The 23,448-nt window shown below is 54.8% G+C and overlaps 1 protein-coding gene and 1 non-coding gene across 2 annotated transcripts; one reads left to right on the top strand and one right to left on the bottom strand.

The window, feature by feature from the left end:
* The first annotated feature begins 14,446 nt into the window (after positions 1-14,446).
* FNDC10 (fibronectin type III domain containing 10) lies at positions 14,447-17,693 on the top strand. The gene has a single exon (XM_030865244.2). The coding sequence runs from the start codon at positions 14,447-14,449 to the stop codon at positions 15,149-15,151; it is 705 nt and encodes a 234-aa protein (XP_030721104.2). The 3' UTR covers positions 15,152-17,693.
* A 4,334-nt stretch (positions 17,694-22,027) lies between these two features.
* TRNAR-CCU (transfer RNA arginine (anticodon CCU)) lies at positions 22,028-22,100 on the bottom strand. Its single transcript has one exon. It is a non-coding gene; the product is annotated as a tRNA-Arg (tRNA).
* Positions 22,101-23,448: the final 1,348 nt, after the last annotated feature.

The raw sequence follows: 23,448 nt of genomic DNA on the forward strand, positions 1-23,448 counted from the left end.
GAGTCCCTTCCTCTTGAGCCTCCCTCCCGCCCCAAAAGTTTTTATTTTATCCTGGAGTATAGTTGATTAACAATGTTGCGTTAGTTTCAGATGTACAGCAAAGTGATTCAGTTATACATATACATGTATATTCTTTTTCAAATTCTTCTCCAATTTAGGTTGTTATATAATATTGAGAATTCCCTGTGCTATACAGTAGGTCCATGTTGGTTATCCATTTTAAATATAGCAGTGTGTAGATATGACCCTGAATTTGAAAATGGATTCTCAAATAGGATACCAAAAGAATGATCAATAAAAGAAAAAAACTGGTAAATTGGACTTCATCAAAATTAAAAGCTTCTGTTCATTTGGAAATTCCCTGGCGGCCCAGTGGTTAGGACTCCGAGCTTCCACTGCAGGGGTCTTGGGTCCGATCCCGGTCAGGGAACTAAAATCCCACATGCCGGGCAGAGACGCCAAAAAAACAAATTAATTAAATTAAATATTTTTAAAAAAGCTTTTGTGCATTAAAGGATATTATCCAAAAAGTGAAGAGACGACCAACAGAATGGGAGGAAATATTTACAAATCATGTATCTGATAAAGGTCTGCTAATCAGAATATATACAGAACTCTTACCTAACAGAAAGACAAACAACCCAACTAAAAAATGCACAGAGAACTAGACTGGGTGAATAGATACTTTTCCAAAGAGCACATACAGATGGCCAACAGCACATGAAACGATGCTCAACGTCATTAGTAATTACAGAAACGCAAATCAAAACCACGAGGCACCAGTTCACACCTACTAGGATAACTATACAGGACTTTAAAAAAACTAATAATAACGAGTATTGGTGAGGATTTGCAGAAATTGGTACCCTCACCCATTGCTGGTGGGAAGGTAACATGGTGCGCTTGATGCGGCAAACAGTTTGGCTCTTCCTCAAATAGTTAAACATAGAATGACCAGCAATCCCACTCTTAGGGAAATACTCAGTTGAAAACAGGCACTCAAACGAATACTTGAGCACACGTGTTCGCGGCAGCACTACTCACGAGAGCCAAAAGGTGGAAGCAACCCAAATGCCCATCAACAGATGAAGGATAATCGAAGTGTGGTCCGTCTATCCAGTGGAGTATTATTCAGCCACATAGGGATGCAGCCCTGACACAGGCCACACCAAGAAGGAAACTCTAACACATTAGTCTGAGTGAAAGAGCCAGACACAAAGTATTACATATTGATGATTCCATGTATATGAAATGAAATATCTAGAACGGATAAATCCAGGGGCCTAGAGGGAGAGCAACTGGAAACTGCTAATGGGTGGGGGTCTCCTTTTGGGGAGATGACATTTGTGAGCTAGTTACTGGTGGTGTCAGACGTCACTGTGAATGTGCGAAACACCACTGAATCATACACATTAAAATGGTTAATTTTATGTCCTGTGAATTTCACCTAAATTAACAATAAATAATGGAGGGTTTTTTAAAATAAATTTATTTATTTTATTTTTGGCCACGTTGGGTCTTCGTTGCTGTGCGTGGGCTTTCTCTAGTTGTGGCGAGCGGGGGCTACTTTTCTTTGCGGTGCACGGGCTTCTCATTGCGGTGGCTTCTCTTGTTGTGGAGCACGGGCTCTAGGCGCACGGGCTCAGTAGTTGTGGCACACGGGCTCAGTAGTTGTGGTGCACGGGCTTAGTTGCTCCGTGGCACGTGGGATCTTCCCCGACCAGGGCTCGAACCCGTGTCCCCAACATTGGCAGGTGGATTCTTAACCACTACGCCACCAGGGAAGCCCCAATGGAGGTATGTTAAAAGGACACAGGGGCTGATTGAAATAGTTCCCAAAGGCCGAGCTTGGACAATTTGAGCAACAAAATAAATAATGATAATACAGGACTATAACCCATAGAATAAGTTAAATATCTAAGATTCTATACTGATATAAATAATTGAATAAATAAGTAAATGGGAGAGAAGGCACAGCTCTTCCTTAACTGAAAAACTCTAACTAATAAATATGGAAGGAATGAGAGAAATTGAAAACACCATTAGACAAACACCACAGTGATAACTGTAGGCGAGACCCATGGGTAGATGCTGAAATTAGTGTTGAGGGCATGTGATGAGAAAGAGGATGTTTTCAGAATCTCCCCGCTAGATATTTATTGATTACTAAGAGAAAAACAGTGACTTTACCATGGAGAAATGCACCTTACCCTGGCATCAAGGTTAACGTCACTGGCCATGAGACAGATGGATGCCGTGTTGTCCCCGATACAATGCCGGAGGACACATCGCCTCTTGCCAAAATGTATGACTTCATTCTAATCCAGAAAAAACATCAGACACGTCCAAATTAAGGGGCATTCAACAAAAGAGCTGACCGATGCCCTGCAAAACTGTCAAGGTCACAGTAAACAGGCAAACACTGAAGACCCAGCACTGACGGGGGTGGACAAAGGAGCCATGACAACCAAACACAACGTGGGTCCGGGGGCAAAGGCATAGTGGGAAAGTGGCCAACATCTGAATAAGTCCTATAGTTACTAGTGTTGTGTCAAAGGTAGCTGCCTGCTTTTCAGAATTGTTCTAAGGCTGTGTTAGTTGTGAACATTAGGAGGACCTGGATGGAGGGTATATGGGAACTCTCTGTACTAATTTTTCAACTTTTCTGAAATCTTAAAGTATTTCAAAATAAAAAGTTGCACACACACAATGGGATATCACTACCCACTCACGAGCTTTAAAGAGACTGAAAATACCTAGTGTTGGCCAGGATGTTGGCCAGGAGCAACTAGAGGTTTCACACCTTGCCGGCAGAAATATAAAATATATAAACTATAAAACAGCCACCGAGGAATATGATCTGGCAGACGTGGCAGGGTCAATCATATTCCTTACCCCATGCCCCGTAAATTCCACCACACCCAAGTCTTCACCTAAGATGAAGATACACAGCCACACAAACCTGAACGTGCACATTGGTAACAAGCGGCTCATCCAAGACTGGCCAACCCTGCCGGGCATGCAGCCTGGGATGACTCACAGCTGTGCGGCGGGGTGCTGCCCGGTGATACAAGGCAGTGAACAGCTGAAGGGTCTGGACATCCTTACGCTGAGTGAACAAGCCCGACACAGAGGAGGATGGACAGTGCGATTCCATTCGCGTGAAGTCCAAGAACAGGCAAGGCTCCAGCGAGTGGAGTGGGCAGGGAGGGCGTGCCAGGGCTCTGTGGGAGGTGGGTGGTGCAGCTGCCCATTCGTCGAGATTCATCCAACTGTACTCTAAAAATGGAGGCTCCTTACTTAGAAAACCATAAGACTCTGAGCTTCCTCTGCAGGGGGCGTGGGTTCGATCTCTGGACTGGGAACTAAGATCCCGCAGGCATGCCAAACGGTGTGGCCAAAAAGAAAGAAAGAAAAAATTAACACAACATTGTCAATAAACTGTACTTGAATAAAATAAATTTTAAAAACAAGCAAGACCACCCAGAAGACTTCTGGAAAGTGAAAGTCCTGAAGGGTTACTCGCCTTAGCGGCGGGTAGAGCGTATCCAGACCTGGATAATTAGAACGGGGTGGGGCAGTCTGAGAGCGGAACAGAGCAGGACATCCTGTGGAACTCTCATGCACAGAGCGGCTCATAAGTCCCCGGGGAAAGGGGACCATGTGAGGAATGCAGCTGAATCCGGAGCAAGTCCCAGTTTGACCAAAATTAGACACAGAATAAACAGAACCATGGAAGGACTGGGGGAACCAAAGGAGAATCCCTCCTTAACCTCAGGCCTGGGAAGATTTTTGTCAACATGACCCCAAAGCCAGAGCTGATAAATAAAGGGTGCTAGCTTTTCCACGTAAAAATCAAGAATTTTTGCCTCACAAGCAAGGCCAGAAGGCCCCAATCTGGGAGAGCTATGTGCAACTTACATTATAGACGAAAGGCTGAGCAACACACATTGGGAAGACGGAGAGAACACGGGTCCAGGACATAAAGGGACGGAAAAAGAGGAGGTTAAAAAGGTGACAGTCCGTGTACTTCTTTTTTTTTTTTTTTTAACATCTTTATTGGGGTATAATTGCTTTACAATGGTGTGTTACTTTCTGCTTTATAACAAAGTGAATCAGTTATACATATACATATGTTCCCGTATCTCTTCCCTCTTGCGTCTCCCTCCCTCCCACCCTCCCTATCCCACCCCTCCAGGCGGTCACAAAGCACGGAGCCGATCTCCCTGTGCCATGCGGCTGCTTCCCACTAGCTCTCTACCTTAGGTTTGGTAGTGTGTATATGTCCATGCCTCTCTCTCGCTTTGTCACAGCTTACCCTTCCCTCTCCCCATATCCTCAAGTCCGTTCTCCAGTAGGTCTGTGTCTTTATTCCTGTCTTACCCCTAGGTTCTTCATGACATTTTCTTTTTCTTAAATTCCCTATATATGTGTTAGCATACGGTATTTGTCCTTTTCTTTCTGACTTACTTCACTCGTGTACTTCTTTAGGCCAGGACCCCGACACCTCCCGGACGCTGGAAGCGCGGGGTCCGCGGGGCAGCAGTTCACCTCGCGGCCGGCAGGTGGCGGTGCCGCCAGGCCCGCCGGGCCGCAGCCGCGCGCCCCCTTCCGGACGCGCCTGGAGGCACTGGGCCGGGGCTCCTGCAGGTGCCGGAGGAAGGCGCCCCTCCCCGGCGATGCCGGCGGTTGCTGAAGACGCTAGACGCCGAACCCAAGGCTGGTTCTCCATCCACGGGCGCTGCCACACAACCTCCACGTGCACCCCTCAAGCCAGAGGGGGAGCATTTACTACGCTGCCACTGTGAACGCGGGGGGCGGGTACAGCCCCATCCTCCGGGGCGCGAAGCTGCCTGTGCAGGGAACCAGAGCCGCGGACCACGGCGGGGCCTGGGGCTGGGGCAGGAGGGAGCCGGTTCACCCAACACACTGTTATAGCGAGTTATAGCCAGGTCGGCCCCTGACAAAAATAAATCAACGATTAGGAAGGAAGAGCCTCATTTTCAGCAACGAGGTGTTTTCTATCACTCGAAAGGCCTTCTCAATGAAACGAAGGAAAATCGTTTGGATTTTGGAATGGAAAACGATGTAAAATACAGAAAGCGTCATTTTGAATGCATGACCGAGCTGAGAGAAAGGTCAGGAGGGAAACAGCAACCCCAAATGCAGAAAAACCGGGAGCATAAGAGAGGGCCGAGCCCCAGGACGTGCCGCTTGGAGGGGAGGTGGGCAGGGACGGGGGCCAGGCAGGGAGGGGTGGGCGGGAGGAGGGGGCGTGGTCAGCTGCCGGTGGGGGAGGGGTGCAGCTGAGGACACTGCTGGGCTTAGCGTGGCTGAGGGGGTGCGGGGGGCATTCTGTATTCTTTCCCATTTCTCCCAACCCAGCGGGCCCAACACTTTAAAATAACTACGTCACAAGTGACTGGATTCTGCCTGTGTAGCCGGCGTGGCTGCAGGTTTACAGAAGAAGGAGCTGGGGACACAGAGTGAACAGAACAGACAGCCCGAGCCAACACAGAAGTGTGTCCTGGGAGAGTAATGTTAACGATAATGATTTCAAGAAAAAACAGCACATCAGTGTGAAAGGAAATTGACTTTCGACTCCAAGTGAGGCAACCAACAAAATTATGAGATTTAGCATAACTTTTTGCACAAAGGAAGAAGAAGGAATTCCAGAGCTTTCTTCTGGCTTCACAAAGAAATTGCACAGGTACCCTTCTGAAAAGAGAGATGTTGACTTATTAGTTTTGTTTTTTGATTTTTTAAAATCCCACAGCATTTGTTGTCATCTGACATACGGGTGATCAAAACAAGATGAATAAATGTTTCAAACCTAAGTATCCATTGCCAGAGGAATGGATAAAGAAGATGTGGTATATATACACAATGGAATATTACTCAGCCATAAAAACGACTGAAATTCTGCCATTTGCAACAACATGGATGGACCTAGAGTTTATTATGCTTAGTGAAATAAGTCAGACAGGAAAAGATAAATACTGTATGTTATCACTTATATGTGGAATCTGTTTTTTGGCCACACCACGCGTCTTGCGGGATCTTAGTTCCCCCACCAGGGATCGAACCCAGGCCCTGGCAGTGAAAGTGGCAAGTCCTAACCATTGGACCACCAGGGAATTCCCTATATGTGGAATCTTAAAAATAAAACAAACTAGTGAATATAACAAAATGGAATCAGACTCACATATACGAGAACAAACTAATGGTTACCAGTGGGAAGAGGAGAGGGAGAAGGACAAGATAGGGGTATGGGATTAACAGATGCAAACTCCTATGTATAAAATAGATAAGCAACAAGGATTTACTGTTTAGCACAGGGAAATATAGCCATTATTTAGTAATAACTTTATTTAATTTTAAAAAATATATTTATTTATTTACTTATTTGGCTGTGCCAGGTCTTAGTTGCAGCACGTGGGATCTTTAGTTGCAGCATGCGAACTCTTAGTTGCGGCATGTGGGATCTAGTTCCCTGACCAGGGATGAAACCTGCGCCCCCTGCATTGGGAGTGTGGAATGTGGAGTCTTACCCACTGGACCACCAGGGAAGTCCTGGTAATAACTTTATGTGGAGTATAATCTATAAAAACGTTGTATCGCTATGTTGTACACCTGAAACTAATATAATATTGCAAATCAACTATGCAGCAATAAAATGAACAATATGAATCAATGTTTCAGACACCTAAAAAAACTGTGTGGCCTTCCCGACAATTTCTCCCTTCGCTGCTAAGTTCTGGTTGGAGACACTTTGGAGCAGTGATATCATCAGCTTCTAGCGTGATCCACCCTGTTGTTTCCTTGACTTTGTTTTCGAATGAATTTCTTCTGCATCACGTAATACGAGGTTCATACACTCATCAAAACCAACAGGTCAGGGGGCTTCCCTGGTGCTGCAGTGGTTAAGAATCTGCCTGTCAATGCAGGGGTCACGGGTTCAAGCCCTGGTCCGGGAAGATCCCACATGCCGCAGAGGAACGAAGCCCGTGCACCACAACTACTGAGCCTGCGCTCTAGAGCCCACGAGCCACAACTACTGAGCCCACGTGCCACAACTACTGAAGCCCGCGTGCCTAGAGCCCGTTCTCCGCAACAAAAGAAGCCACCGCAATGAGAAGCCCATGCACCACAACAAAGAGTAGCCTCCGCTGGCCACAACTTGAGAAAGCCCATGTGCAGCAATGGAGATCCAATGCAGCCAAAAATAAATAAATAAATAAATAAATAAATAAATAAACAGGTCAGGGACTTCCCTGGTGGTGCAGTGGTTAAGAATCTGCCTGCCAGTGCAAGGGACACGGGTTCGAGCCCTCGTCCGGGAAGCTCCCACATGCTACGGAGCAACTAAGCCCATGTGCCACGACTACTGAGGCCCATGTGCCTAGAGCCCGTGCTCCGCAACAAGAGAAGCCACCGCAGTGAGAAGCCCGCGCACCGCAACGAAGAGTAGCTCCCGCTCGCCACAACTAGAGAAAGCCCGCGCACGGCAACGAAGACCCAATGCAGCCAAAAATAAATAAATTAATTTTTTAATAAAAACAGGTCAGCCCTCTACCGGCATATTCACTTGCTCCTCAAGCCACACCTGAAGCCAAGGTCTATTTTGCAAGAGTGAAGATAAGGTTGAGGGCTGCACTGTCACCTTTTTGGCCCTGGCCACAGAGCAGCGTGGGGGATGCCCATGAAGACCACGCGGACTCATCACACTGAGAGATGTCAATTCAGTGTTATCAGGGCAAAGACCCAATCAGGAGGCTGGATGTGGGGGTAGACGGGTCTACTCTTGGAAGTCCAGGGGTCAGAGGAGGCCCCTTTGTGCCAATTGCAGGCCCGGGGGCAGCCTTATAGCATTGGAAGGAGAACAGGGGAAGTTTATCCCCATTCTCCACACTAATTGGAGAGGAGAGACGTGTACATTCCCAGAGCCCGAATTTCTGAGGACACAGCAGAGCAGGGGCTCCTGAGACGCCCTGTCACTGTCCCTCCGGATCCATCTCCCCCAGCAGCTGGGAACTAAGCAGGGCAGGAGGCTGGAACGCCCCGGTTCACCTTCCAGAAAGACAGGCCTGCGGAGATTAGGGAAGGGCAAAATTGACCCTTTCTAAACACACATGGGGCGTGGTGAGAGATACATTTTTCTTCCACGTTAAGAATGAAAAAGAAGATGATTACATATGCAGTGGGAATGAGAGGACTGTGGACATTTTCATGCTGATACATGTGAAAACGTAAACAAGACGGGCAATTTCCTAGGGCGTCTGGGCAGCTTTCAGTCAGTAAAGTGGCCTGAGACGAGGTGGGCAGGGGCTGGGCTGATGAGGGCCAGCAGAGCTGCAGATGCCCTGAGCCCAGGCTGATCAGCAAGGCCCAGCCCTCATCCAGCCTTCTTGAGGCCCTTGGCCGCCACTGGCGACATGAGGGCATCTGTACAAAAGCAGAAACGGGCCAGAGGGGATCTGAGTGACCTCACACATGGGCCTCCTCTCCGGCCCTTGGAAACAACACAGCAGATTCTACTCTCTGCTCACCACTTTTTTTTTGCTCAATTCAATGCATTTTCAGCAAAAGCTATCATGTTGCCGAGGCCTGTGCTGATCTGTACTGTGAGGAGGGCGGGAAGGGAGGGAGGGACCCACCGACAGCCCTGTAGGTCCCTCCACAGGGAAGACCCCCGGCTGGGACCTGCCCCGTGTCCCAGCCTCGTGGACCCCCGAGCCTCAGTTTCTGCCCCTGCCTGCTGCCCAGCTCATTGTCAGGCGTCCCTTTGGGCCCAACTGCTGTCCCCTGGTACTACTGGTTCCTGGCTCATCTATACTAGGGAGGGAAGGGAGCCAGGTCCCAGGCCAGGTCCTGTCCTGCGTGTCCTGGGAGCCTCGGGCACAGGGTCTGCCCCTTACGGCCCACAGCATGCTGTACTCTGACAGAGCTGCTGGGGGCCCGGAGAAGCCAGCCACCCTGAGCTCCGAGCTGCGCAGGCAGATCCCTGGCGGGGCCCTGGAGACAAGGACCTTCCTCTCCTGAGTCTGCAGGTGAGAAAACAGATGCCAGCCTCCTGCCCACTCTGCCCTGGGGACATGCCTGCAAACGCCCAGGGCATCTCTGTCCTCAGGGAGCAGAGAAGCAGGGATGTCTGGGCAGGAAAACAGTGGGGGCTGGGTGCCCACCTGTCCCCTCTGCCCGGCCGCCTCACTGCAGATGCAAAGCAGGCAGTGAGTTGTATGAAGGCTCTCAGCGTGCACTGGGAGGGGGGCCTGGGGCACCCAGGCACCCAGGCAGTCTCTCTCTGGTGTCCCCTCTGCTCTCCCTCCCCTCACAGGGCATGGGGTGCGCGTCGCCCCCCTCAGCTTCACCTACCGGGGATGGGGCACTGGAGCCCTGAGGCCACATAGCGGGCCGAGCCGTCCAGCCAGTGGCTGGAGGCAACTCCAGGTCCCGCAGGTGAGAAACGCAGCCCCACAGGGACCAACCTGAGCTTGACGACCCGCTTCTCAGAGTCCAGCTCCGCCAAGAGGGGAGCGCTGTGCCCCGAAAAGGCCCCCTTCCCCGGATGTCCGGCCGCCCCCCCAAACCGCCTGGTCCTCTGGGGTGTGAGCAAGGCTGGCCTGCGGGAAGAGAGGACCCTCGGCAGCCGGAGATGCAAAGGCAGCAGAGGGGGTGGTTCCTGGCCCCTGAGGACACCGTGAACGCCAAGGCCGCCGGGAGGGGCCGAGGACGAGCTGCCGCCCCGAAGCCTCTCCTTTTCAAACAACCCACACAGTGGTCACCCGCGTGTCCCCGTAACCTCCGTGCTCAGGGTCCGAGCGGCCCAACACCAGCTTCTTTCTCCCAGCCCAGATGGGCTGGGGGGATCACCTTGTCTGGAGGCAGGGGGTTCCCTGGAAGTTGCTGTTGTCGCTTCAGGCTGGTCCAACCTCCCCTGCTGGGCGGAACCATTTCCCACAGGTCCTGGAGCCCGGACCCCCGCCAGTGAGATGCCACCTGGGTGAAGTCACCTGTACGCCCCCTCCCCGAGTCGGGGGGGGGCTACAGGGATGCCGGAGGCGGCCAGCAGCCTGCTGGGCTCGGGCGGCAGGCAGGGTTTGGAGAGGGTGAAGGCCATGGAGGCTTCTGCGGACACACTTTGACAGTCAGTCTGAAGCCTCCAAGCAGGAAGCCCAGAAGCCAACACCGTCTGACATTGACTTTTCTTTTATTTGTGGTTGTGATATGATGTTTCCTGTAAAGGGATTTAAAGAAAACGTCCAGGAAATAACCACACAGCTGGTGACCTCCGGAAAGTGGCCCTTCAGACAGGGAAGTGTGTCCTAGTCGGGCCTGCGGGAGCTGGATGGAGGCCTCTCCCCTCCTTGCCCGCCCCATGCTCAGGGCCAGCCGCAGCTGGACCTCCCAACGTCGAGTGCCCGCTTGCTCACCCAACAGGAGACCCGGGGAACCACGTTTTCGTTGCACAGAAATGGTTTCTCCTTCCTTGTGGTCTCTGCCTCACCTTGCTGGCCCCTTGCAGGAAGCTGAGCCCTGGGGTTCAGTCTGTGTCCACAGTCCACAGCTGGGGAAGGGGGCGGGCCTCTGGACCCCAGCCAGGGTGGGGGGCGGGTGGGGCTGGGGGAAGATGCTCAGGTCTTCAGGGAGGGGATGTCAGGCAGAGGGAGTGACCTGGGGGTTCTAGGAAAGGGAAGGGGTCAGGGTGGAGGGGTGGGAGGTGGAGTTGGCAAGGTCAGCGGGGCCGGCAGGCCACGTGCTGGGTGGGCCTCTGAGTTGCAATGGTCAGACAGCTGGTGTCCCAGTGTCTGCACAGAGGGGCTTTCCTGGCCCCTGTGCCTTTGAAGTCCAGGGGCGGGCTTGCTTCAGGCAATGTTGGATCCAGACACTTGGTGCAAATACTCTGGCAGGTTTCTTTTTTTCCTTTTTTAAAAAAAAATTTTATATTTATTTATTTATTTGGCTGCGTTGGGTCTTAGTTGCGGCATGCGGGATCTTCCGTTGCGGTGCGTCGGCTTCTCTCTAGTTGTGGCTCGCAGGCTTAGTAGTTGCGGTGTGCAGGCTTAGTTGCCCCGTGGCACGTGGGATCTTAGTTTCCCGACCAGGGATCGAATCTGCGTGCCCTGCATCGGAAGGCGGATTCTTAACCACAGCACCACCAGGGAAGTCCTTCTGGCAGGTTTCTTGCCTCCCTCAGGGGATGGCTTCATTCTCAGACCAGCTCTTCCCCTGAGATACCTTTCGATCAGCAGCTGGACGTCTACTTCTGCCAGTAGAGCAACCACACTGTCCCGTAAGCTTCGGCAAAGGCCTTGAGGCCAAGGGGACGGTCTGACTGGCCAGGCCTGGGTGCTCCAGCAGCCCCTGGGCGAGGTGGGTGAGCCCACCCAAAGCCCCACAGCCTGAGAGCAGAGAATAGAGGCCCCCAAAGGGAAATGGAGGCGCTAGCACTGGGAGTCAGGACAAGCGTGGGGCAGGGAGGTGCCACCCGCCTGCGACGTGGTGTGGGGAGTGGGGGCACTGGGTTTGCCTTCACCTCACGTGTTGGTCCCTCTCTGTCTGCTGCCCCTCCCCTGTCTTCACTCCAGCCTGGCTGTGCCCAGCACTGGCTTCCGTGTCTGCACAGCCGGGGCTCCATCCTCTGGTTTCCAGTGCAATTGCCTAGGAAGCTGGCTCCAGCCAGAAGGAGGGTCTCTGCGCAGTGAGGGAGCTACCCTGGTGGGTGGGCAGCAGCTTAAAGGTGGGCCATCTGGTCTTTGAGGTCTTGCCCACGTGCCCTTTCCGGTGGGAGGGAGGCCACTCGTGCCACGCTCGGCTCCCTGGGGAAGGTGGGCACTGACCTTGACTTCCCCCTCACCTTCCCTAATGGGGCAGGAGCGACAGCAGCCCCAGATGCTCCTGCAAACCCCATTAGCTCCTACTTCTGGGCAGGGAGCTGTCGGGGGTTCTGGCTAGGGGATCTCAGGGCTGGTAGGTCCAGGATCTGAGATGGGCTGTCTCTATGGGGCCAGGGGAAGGGGCCCAGGATCCATCCACCTTCCTCAGAGGCTGTGGCTGGTGGCAGAGGGAGCTCCAGCCCCGCCACAGAGCTAAGCCCTGGTACTGGGCCTTCGGAGGACAACAGACGGCGACCCCGCTGGCCACTGGCAGGGGCAGCTGCAGAGGTGGGTATGGGGCCTGATGTGGGGTGAAGGGTGGGGGTCCCCCGTGATCTCTGGGGACAGTTTGCTTCACCAGCCCAGAACCCTCAGCTGGGAAGCAGAGCTTTCTCACATCTGCCCTCCCCAATCCTGCGGCAGCTCAGCAGATCCTGCACAGGGACACGTAGGGCACAGCCCTCCCCCTCCCCTCCCCTGCTCTTTGCCCAAAGATGCCCTGCACAGAGAAAATGCCCAGGTGGGGGAGCAGCAAAGCTGGCAACGCCATGCCTGGCCCTTCCTCCTAGCCAGGAGCTGCCAGACCAGGAAGAGCTCAGCCTGGTGAGCCCCCAGCCCCAGAACAGGCTAAGGGCATGGGTATCAGGCTCCGCAGGGAGGCCTCAGGCTGGATCTAACTGGATTCTCTCCCCTACCCGCCACCAGCTGCAAAAGCTCTGAACAGTCCCGTTTCTGCCCAGCTCCTCTCTGGAGTGGGCAGGTGGAATGGTCACCTGGCTGCTCTCTGGCCCAGAAGACCTGGCAGTGGAGACCTGGGCCACCGTAGAGCATGGTACCCTCTGACCACTGTCCCATCCCTACCCCTCGGGCAGAGCGGCCGCAGCGACCTCAGCTTCCCCGGGAAACCGGTGTGAGAAAGCTGGTCGAGGCCCCAGGGAGCTCGGGGTGAGGACGCGGGGTCCCTGGATCACTGTCACTTTCTGCCCCCTGAGTCCCCCACAAAGCTGGGCAGGAGTCTGAGCCCAGGGCCCTCCCTGCCGGGGGAGGGGGTAGAAGGCAGGGGCAGGGCCAGGGGTGCCTCTCTCCAAACCTTCGCCCCCAGGCCTCCCCCACTAGGTGCAGCGGCCTGGGGAGACCCTGCTCGGGGTCTCAGGGAGCTGCAGAGGCCTGGTGTTGGGGGCAGGGTCTTCTGGCCGGTGTGCTGGGTCTGGGTAGGGGGCCGCTGACCCTTGGCTTCAGGCTCTGGTAGAGGCCTTGCGATCTGGTGCTGACCTGGAATTTGGGGGAATGACCAGGAAATAGTGAGGCGGGGGTGGAGGTGGGGTGCTCCTTGGATGGGTGTATGGGGACCAAGGACTCAGTGAGTGTTGCAGCCCACCTAGTCCCTCCTCTCTCTCCCCCAGATGAGAACAGCACCTGGAAGTGGCTGCCGGGAAACTACAGTCCACAGGACAGTTGCCAGGGACCCCTCCTCGCCTCCCTGCCCAGGGCTCAGAGGTGTGCTCCCTGCACATGGTGTGCTACTTCACATCCAGTCATGTCAGGCAGGCCTGGCTGCGTGTCCCCCGGCCCTGGAGAGGCGTCTTGAGCACGGGACGGTTAGGCTGGAGGGGATGGAAGGCCTACGGTCTCAGACCTCCTGGACACCGGAGTGGGGGAAGGTATGTGTCCCTCCTTCCCCGGGTAGTGATGCCCACCCGCTGCACCAGGTGGGCTTGTGGCGGGGCTGTTCCCTTTGTCCAGCCTTGGCCCTCTTCCCGGGCGATCCGGAGGGCTGCCCCAGGGCCATATCTGCGGGGAGGCGGGGGAAGGATTAATTAGAGCCGAGAGTGGTCCACCCTGTAGCTGCCTCTTTGGTGCGGAGTGAATAGTTTTCAGCAGAGGAAGTCTCATCTCTCTGGCGCCCCTCCCAGGTCGGCGCTGTCCACTTCTAAATGAGCAGAAGCCCTGAGGGCGGAGGAGTTTCCGTCCTCACCCCCTCCAGGTCACGGCAGATGGTACCCTTTCTTCGCCGGTCCCCACCGCGGGTGTGGGATGGGGCGGCGTGGAGCCGCGCGCGCTCGCTCCAGGCCGCTGCTCCCCACCATCTGGAGGCACGGCATCCTTGCCAGGTGTGGCCAAGGAGAGTCGCGAAGCTGCCCCCGGGTGCCACGACTCGAGACCCCAGCCCGCCGCGGACCACTGGAAAGCCCGGAAAAAGCCTGGCAGGGGAGGGGAAAAGGCAGGGCTCCGAAGGGCGCTCACACGGCGAGAGGCCGAGGGGCACAGCCGCCCCGGCGGCGCCGGGCCCCTGCCGACCCGCGCAGCCACCCCCTCTCCTTCGAGATCCGCCCTCCGGGGGGGCCGCGGCCCGGCGAGGGTTAAGGGGGGCGGGGCGGGGGTGGCCCCGCCTCCGCCGCCGCGCCGGGTCCGAGCGCGCACGGGGCGCGGGGGCGGGTCGGAGCGGGCGGCGGCGGAGGGCGCGGCGAGCCGGGCGAGCGCGGGGAGCGGCGGCGCGGCCGGCGTGACCCACTGCCCGCGCCCGTGCGCCCCCGAGCCCGCGCCCCGCCGCCGCCCGGCCCAGCCGCAGGATGCGCGCTCTGCTGCTGCTGCTGCTGCTGCTGCTGCTGGCCGCCTGCGCGCCGCCGCCCTGCGCCGCGGCCGCCCCGACGCCGCCGGGCTGGGAGCCGTCGGCAGACGCGCCCTGGTGCCCCTACAAGGTGCTGCCCGAGGGCCCCGAGGCGGGCGGCGGGCGCCTGTGCTTCCGCAGCCCGGCGCGCGGCTTCCGCTGCCAGGCGCCCGCCTGCGCGGCGCACGCCTCGGCCGGCCGCTCGCTGCGCGCCAGCGTCCTGCGCAACCGCAGCGTGCTACTGCAGTGGCGCCTGGCGCCGGCCGAGGCGCGCCGCGTGCGCGCCTTCGCGCTCAACTGCTCGTGGCGCGGCGCCTACACGCGCTTCCCGTGCGAGCGCGTGCTGCTCGGCGCCTCCTGCCGCGACTACCTGCTGCCCGACGTGCACGACGGCGTGCGCTACCGCCTGTGCTTGCAGTCGCTGCCGCTGCGCGCCGAGCCCGCCGTCGCCTCGGAGCCCGCCGTCGTCCCGGAGCCTGCCGCGTCCGCCGAGTGCGTGGAGTTCGCCGCCGAGCCGGCCGGCATGCGGGAGATCGTTGTGGCCATGACGGCGGTGGGCGGCTCCATCTGCGTCATGCTCGTGGTTATCTGCCTACTCGTGGCCTACATCACGGAGAACCTCATGCACCCGGCCTTCGGGCGCCCGGGCCTGCGCCGGCAGCCCTGAAGTGCGAGGCGCCCGCCAGACCGGGCTCTGCCTGCCCGACTAGGGTGCGGGAGGCCCCAGGCCCTTGGCCCGCTCTCCCCTCCCCGCTCTCGCTCCATCCTGAGGATCTCCACGCAGGGCCTGCTGGAGATAGATGGGGCACCGGCCGGCCCTTCCCAGAGCCTTGGAATCACCGCACGACCTTTCCAGATGAGCAGCCGCCTCCCAAACTCCAGCTCGGGACTGGCCCTTGGGCCTGAGTGGAGATGCCAGCCGCGTGCAGGGCTCTCCCCGCTCTCCAGAGCCCTTGGGGGGAACCGTCAGAGCACAGAGACCCTCTTCGCAAGAGCCATTGGCACCCCCGGGCCGACACCCTGCGCCTCCAGCCTGTGACGAGTTGGAAAAAACCAGGCTGTCGTTATGGCTTGGTCACTGTGTGCTTTTCCGACTCAAGGGGGCCACTTGGAGCCTGTCCTCTCCCCGCCCCACCCCAATGGGCTTAGGTAGTTCGTGCCTTAGTATCTCGGGCCCACTGCGGGAGCCAGCCACCCTTCCAGTGCTGTCCAAGAGGGTCTGTGGCCCCGATGCTGGCAGCTTGTGCGTGCTTCTGGCCAGAGCCCCCCTGGGGACCCTCCCTTCAAGCTTTGCAGGAGCATCCAGTTTGGGTAAGAAGCGTCCTGCGGTGTTTCCCTGTGTGGGCATTTGACAAGTTGGGAGCCGTGACTTAGCTCGGCAGGCGGCCCAGCGTCCAGCTGTTGTTTCCGGGGGTGAGTGTCCCCTGACCTCGGGGGGAGCTGGCAGTTCACCAGGGCTGGGCTCCCTCCCCTTCCTTTTGTGTGTCTGGTGAGGACTTTCCATGGGGACTGGGGGTCTGAAAGCGCAGTGCCGTATGCAGAGGGTGAAGGTTAGATGCCAACTTGCCCAGCTGGACCTTCCACTGTGATCTGGACCCCAAGCCTCAACCACGGCATGACGGACAGCACCACGCCACCCCATCCCCGAGCCAGTGGCCAGCTGCCCCGGATCTGGCTGGGTGCTGCCCCCTGCCCTCCCACCCGCTCGCCGTGGACTGAAGGCTGGCCTTGCCCCTCTCCGGGCAGACCTGAGCATCTTGGCCGAGGTTCCGTCCTGTGCCAGCCACCTGACGATGCTGGGCGCTGGGAGGGGCGAAGCATGGCTCGCCCGGCTCTGCGTGAGCCCCCGACTGTGGCTGTCCTGGACCCGACACATCTGGAGTCACTGTGGCGAACTCCCCCTCCCCCAGCAGCCACCAGCGACCCTCACACCAGCAGCCTGGCTGGTGCCCCTGCAGCGCCCACTCCCTACCTCTCTGTCTTTGCTCTGCCCGCCCCTGGCGTGGCACTGGTGAGGCGTGAGCCTGGCGCCAGTGTCTAAATGTCCATCATTCTTAGACCCAAACCACCGTCTTGTGTACTTATTTGGGAGGGGGGAGAGAAGGGGGAGGGGGAGAGTTGAACCCCTTTTTCCCAGCTCCTCAGGCGTCAGCCCAGTGGTTGGCCCTGGACCCTTTGCAGGTCACGTGGGGTTAGCCCAGGCCGGGAGCACAGGCACCCTGCCCTTGGGGCTTGTGGCAGAGGGACAGGCAGAGTGTCTCTCAGCTGGCCTGTCCACCCTCAGAGCTTGGACAAGCATCTTCTCCGGGGCCTGCTCTGTGGGGCGGGGCTGGGGAGTGGCACCTGCCGCAGTTGGAAATAGCCCCGCCTCAGGAATGACCCGCTTGAGCTGTGACAGGCAGCAGTGAGGCGGCTCCAGAAGGGCCCCCTCCCCGGCCCGGGCATCCCCACGCGGTGCTAGAGCTGGGCGGGTGGGGGCCAGAGGACGGACCTGGGGCCCCTGTGTGTGGCGCATACTGTGTCACCCCCTGCATTCCCTACTGGGTCTCCCGCACCTGGGCTAGGCTGTCCTTGAGATCCTGGAGCCGGCTGTGACCCTGAGGGGCAAACAGCTGGGGGTGGGCCATGCTCTGAGGAGTGACTCATCCCTCCTCCCTCCAAGGGGGCGGGGTGCAGTGAAGTGTCTAGACAGCCAGCAGGAGTGGAAGGGGTTCCAATCCCTCCAGCCTGGCTCCCTGGGGGACCTTTTCCTCTTGCAGCTCTAGGCCACCTGTGACAGGCGCTCAGGTGTCTTCCACAAGGGTGGGGCTGGCAGCCCTGGTCCCAGGCCCTGGTGCCCTGCTGTCCATCCTCTAGCTCCTGTGTGCAGCTGGGTTCACAACCGGCCACTGTGAAGTTCTTGGAGGCCTGCCCTGGGCCCTTCCCCCAGCCGTGCACCTGATTTGGGGCCCTGTCCGTGGCCCTGACTGGGCTCACGCCAGCTAGAGCCACAGGCCTGTCCTACCCGCCGATTCTCGAGGCTGGTCAGCACTGACCCGCAGCCCTCTGCTCCAGAGATGCCTCTTCAGGGCTCTCTTCAAGGGCTTCTTGGAGGCCCAGGGTCCAGCCCAGCAGGGTCCAGTGGGGGAGCCCTGGCCTGGAGACGGCATGGAGCTGGTGTCCACGAGGAGCACTTCTGCTCCTGAACCGTTGCCACCCCTGAAAACTGCTTCCCCAGGTGGCCCTTCCATTCTGGGGGCGCGGGGACACCCAGGCTCCTCCCCTACGAGCCCCCCGTCCTCCATCCCCACCACGTCCTCGAGGAGGCCCCCCCCACCCCCGGTCGCGCTCTCTCTCTGACTCGTGGCTGGCGGGTAGACGTGCGGCTTCCCTGTGCCCTGGAGGTGGGGGTCCGGATGCCTTGTCCCTCAGTCAAGACTTCGTCTTTCTCGTGGTGCCTGAAGGTAACTTCCTTAAGCTTATGATTTTCTGACGTGGAGTAGAAAGAACTGCTCTGATTCTAAAACACTGAAGGGTTGCCTGGGCTGTCAGCCTGGCCCTGCTTTCAAGAGCCATGCACCCTTTCAATGCCTCAGTCTCCTTGTCTGTGAAGTGGAAACAGTCATCGGACCTAACTCAGAGGCTTGTGTGGAGGCTTATGTGAGATCAGCCAGGCGGAGAAGCGTAAGTGGTCCGTGCTTGGTCCTGTCTGTGCCACGACTTGATGCGCATCCAGGCCGAGACAACCCCCGCCCACGGCTGCATTCCCTAGCCTGACCCTGCTCAGAATCCTGAGGTCCTTGAAATTCCACCACCAAGCACACTCCCTGCTCACTCCCCAAAGCTGACCCACAGCTTGTGTTCCTCACTCAGCCAGCAGGAGGGATTCATGGTCATTCTGTGGACGCATGCCCAATGCCCTGTGTGGCAGGCTCTGGGGGCCCAGCAGTGACACCGGAGGTAAGATGCGGGCCGGCCGGCCTGCTCAGGCCCCTCCCCACGGCCCCCAGGGCAGCTGCTAACTCCCCAGGTCCCCCGGACATTCAGGCCTCCGGCCTCCGAGGAGAAGCTGGTTTCATCAGCGCTGGCTCGTGAGGACCTCACACTCCCAGGGGCCGCTAAGCCAGGGGGTGGGGGCGGACACACAAACGCGCAGGCAGCATGAGGTGCAATGGAGGAAACATTTCTCCACTGGGGCAGGGCTGTGGGGCTGGCGTTTCCCTGGTGATCTCAGGATTGGGGGACTGGGCTGTTGGAGCTGGTCTACAGGGACAGCCAGGGAGCTGCTGGAGACCCTGGCCCAGGGGATGGGCAGTTTGGCCCCTTCAGCCTGAGTCTAGAGAGTCCTGGGTCCCTGACACCCAGAGCCTCCTCCAGCCGCATCTCTCTGGGGACTGGCAGCGTGACCCCAGCAAGCGCCGGCCAAGAGGGGAGGAAGCGTCCACATCCCAGGGTGGGGTCAGGCTGCACCTTCTGAAGTCAGGAGCCCAAGGGCCACACACACACTGCCTCTTTCTTTCAAGGTCCCCCCAGATATCCCCCCTCCTTTAGAGATCTGTTATTTCATTTCTATGCTGTATCGACTGTCTTTTCAAACTTTCATTTTTTCTAATGACCTCAGTAAAATGTTTCCTCCATTTCTGATGCAGGGTGTTCTTTCATAACTTTCATTTTCCTAACTCTGTTTAGCTTATGATGAAATATTCAGTTAAAATGTCTACTTATTTTGGGGGCATGCCTTTCTGGCTTGTCTTCTCTACCTACAGGGATGTCAGCACGCTTCTTTTTTTCTTATGGAGAGTCTGGGTGGGAGTCACTCGCTGCTCTGTCCCCTTGGCCACATGTAACGAAGCTGGGTTTCCCTCGCTCTTAGGTGGGGAGTGGGTGGGCTGGGATAGCGTTCAGAACTTCCCAGCTCTGCTGTTGACCACTGCGTTGATTACGCGGCCTCACAAGTCTGGGATCTGCCTTTCCTTCCCCTCCCCCACTTTTATCTGGACTGTCTCCTTCCTTTGCCCCACGTGTCTCTGTCCTGCTCAGGTTGGATCCCAGCGCGACAGATTCCCCCCACGCCGTTCCCTTCTTCCCTCATGGCAACCACTCTGATGCTGTGCTGCTGGGCTTGTTTTTAATTTTTACTCAACGCCGGGTCTTTGAGATTTATCCATGTTGCAGAACACACAGATTTTTAATTGTTTCTGTTCATTGCATGCAGTGTCTAGTGTGTGTCCACCAGGCTGACTTGGCCTCAGCCCTGAGGGTACACGGGTAACTGCAATGCTAATCACAGTGTCGCCATGAAAATGCCCATCCACATTCCTCAGGGGCCCCTGTGAGGATTTCTCTAGGTGAGGGGCAATGGATCTTAGGGGTGTGTGTACCTAACCGCCAATATTATCAGTTTGTCCTTAACGGCCAAAGCAGTCAGCACTCCCGCCAGCAGGGCAGGTAGGTTTCTACTTCCGCAACTTCTCACAAACACTGTGTATTGTTCAGTTTCGTAGCCTTTGCCCATCTGTTGGCTGTGTAGCAGTAACTGGATGTGATTTTAATTTGCTTTCTTCTGATCACTGGAGAGGCTGCACACCACTTACTATTCCTAGTAGCCATTTGAATTTCCCTGCTGAATAACTGCTTATTCATAATTTTTGTACATTTTCCCATTGCTGTGGCTTTTTCCTCTTGATTTTCAAGAGGTCCACAAATAGTGCTGTCCAACAGGACTTTCTGAAATTAGGAAAATGTTATCTGTGCTGTATTAGTTTCCTGGGGCTGCTATAACAAAACCACAAACTGGGTGTCTTAGAACAACAGAAATTTATTCTCTCATGGTTCTGGAGGCTGGAGGTCCGAAATCAAGGTGTTGCCAGGGGTGGCTCCTTCTGGAGGCTCTGAGGGAACGTTTCACGCCCGTTTCACGCCTCTCTCCAGTGTCTGGTGTGGCCGGCAATCTTTGGGGCTCCCTGGCTAGTGGACACATCACTCCAATTTCCAAGGACGCCCCTGTTATGGCCTCCTCCTGTCTGTCTGTCTCCTCTGAGCCTCTGTGTCTGAATTTCCATCTCCTTTCTCTTATAAAGACACCACTCACTGTATTATTGCCCACTCTAATCCATTATAATTTTAAAGTATTTTATTTAGTTATCTATTTATTTGGTTACACCAGGTCTTAGTTGTGGCTCACCAGCTCCTTAGTTGTGGCATGTGAACTCTTAGTTGCGGCATGCATGTGGGATCTAGTTCCCTGACCAGGGATCAAACCCGGGCCCCCTGCATTGGGAGCACGGAGTCCTAACCACTGCACCACCAGGGAAGTCCCCTAATCCATTATAACTTAATTTTATTCCATCTGCAAAGACCCCTATTTTCAAATAAGGGCACATCCACAGGTCCCAGGGGTTAGGGTATCAACATATTCTTTTGAGGAACACGATTCACAGTAGTCACTAGCCTAGTCAGTATCTACTAGTCATTGTGGCTATTTGGGGACTTGAAATGTGACTAGTATAACCAAGAAACCACATCTTAAGTTTTCATTAATTTAAACGTAAGTTCAAATAGCCGTATATATTTAGTGGGGCTGTACTGAACAGCACACTTCTAGATACATACCTTTGACTATTTATTTTTTAACTAATTAATTTATGGCTGCGCTGGGTCTTCATTGCTGTGCACGGGCTTTCTCTAGTTGCGGCTAGTGGGGGCTACTCTTCATTGTGGTGTGTGGGCTTCTCGTTGCAGTGGCTTCTCTTGCTGTGGAGCACGGGTTCTAGGCACGTGGGCTCAGTAGTTGTGGCGCACAGGCTCTAGAGTGCGGGCTCAGTAGTTGTGGCGCACAGGCTTAGTTGACCCGCAGCATATGGGATCTTCCCAGACCGGGACTCAAATCCATGTCCCCTGCACTGGCAGGCGGATTCTTAATCACTGCGCCACCAGGGAAGCCCCCCTTTGACTGTCTAGATGTTGCAAGTATTTTCTCCTATACTGTGAACATTGTTAACAGTGTCCCTTGTTGAAAACAAATCCTTAATTTTGATGACATCATCAGACCTATCTTTTTTCCCCTATATGTTGTATGCATTTTTTTTTGGTCTTAAGCAATCCTTGCACACCCAGATAATACATAAATATTCCCCATGAGAATATTTTTTTCGACTGGCTTTATGACTTTACTTTTCATATTTAATTGTCTAGAGGTCACATTGTATATGGTGTGAGGTAGGGATCCAACTTTTTATATCAGCACACTGAGCCGATTTCCCCAATCCAGTCTGCAGAAACAATCCATCCTTTTCCAGGTGCGTGGGTCTATTTCTGGGCTATTGTATTCTATTGGTCTGTCTTTTCGTACAGTGGTACCATATTATCTTTATTATTATAACCTTAACATCTGTAGGGTGAGTTTCTACATTGCACTCTCTTTAAATTTATATGTATATTAAAAATATTTATTTATGTATTTATTTATGTATTTATTTATTTAGGCTGCACCAGGTCTTAGTTGCAGTATGCAGGATCTTCGTTGTGGCATGCGGACCCCTTGGTTGCGGCATGCAGGATCTAGTTCCCTGACCAGGGATTGAACCTGGGCCCCCTGCATTAGGAGCACAGAGTCTTACCCACTGGACCACCAGGGAAGTCCCACATTTCACTCCTTTAAAATGGACTTAGTGAGACTTCTGATTCCAGCCAAGATGAAGTAACAGGGACCAGAATTACCCTTTCACCTGAAACAACTAAAAAATCATACAAAATATGTGAAACAACAGTTCCAAATACATTGGCTGTAATGCAATGAAGGGCCATGACCTCTGAGAGAAAGGAAAGAAACGAATTGAGTCCTGTGGCTGCTCCAGCTTACTGTCTGGAGGATTTTCAGGATGCAGAGCGAGGAGGAGGGACTCAGACAGAGCCCAGTATTGTCCTGAGTTAAGTGGATGGATCTGGGAGGCCAGGGAGGCCAAGATGGCTGGAGTTTGGGGGGCAGAACACAGAATAAGAAAGAGGATGTGAAGATCTATAGCTTAGGACTGACTAGTGTGTGTGTGAGGGAATCACCAGGCCAAGAAAGGAGCCAACAAACAGGATTACAGGCAAGACTCCTCAGAGTTCAAGCAGGGCCAGGAGCAGTGTCTCTGACAACCAGCCAGAGTGCAAACCCACCCCCGGGGCACCGATTACACGTATCAGCTGCTGGAGGTTGCCCCACAACCTGATGCTCTGTTTATTTTTTCTCTTTCATTTTGTTTCGCTTTTCTGTTTCATTTATACTTTTTATTTATATGTCTTCAATTTCACTAACTTTCTCTTCTTCAACGTCTAATCTACCATTAAACCCATCCAGTATATTTTTCATATCAGATATTTTAGTGCAATGTATAAGAGAACAAGTTGGTAAATTGTACTTTATCAAACTTAAGAACTTTTGTCCTTCGAAAGACATTGATGGGAGAACAAGACGAACCACAGGGAGAAAATATCTACATATCACATATCTGGAATATATATACATAAACTTAATAACAACACAATGATAAATGCACAAATGATTTGGACATCTCAGCAAAGAAGACATAGTGACGGCAAATAAGCACCCGAAATTATGCTCCATTTCATTAGTCACTAGGTAAATACACACACTGAGATACCATGAGGTACCTCGTCTAAAAATGTCTAAAACTGAAAAGACTAATCACATCAAATGCTGGCAAGGATGTGGAGAACCTGGAACACTGCTCATGGGAATGTAAAATAGTGCATCTACGGGACTTCCTTGGCAGTAAGACTCCATGCTTCCAATGCAAAGGGCGCAGGTTCGATCCCTGGTCGGGGAACTAAGATCCCACGTGTGGCGTGGCACAGCCAAGAAAATATGAAGGAAAAAAATAGTACATCGCTTTGTAAACAGTTTAGCAGCAGTCTCTTAAAAAGTTAAACGTACATCTAAACTTACGATCCAATCATCCTACACCCAAGCATCAAGCC

The sequence above is a fragment of the Globicephala melas genome, chromosome 1 (genome assembly GCF_963455315.2).
Source record: "Globicephala melas chromosome 1, mGloMel1.2, whole genome shotgun sequence".
In the NCBI taxonomy this organism is placed as follows: Eukaryota; Metazoa; Chordata; class Mammalia; order Artiodactyla; family Delphinidae; genus Globicephala; species Globicephala melas.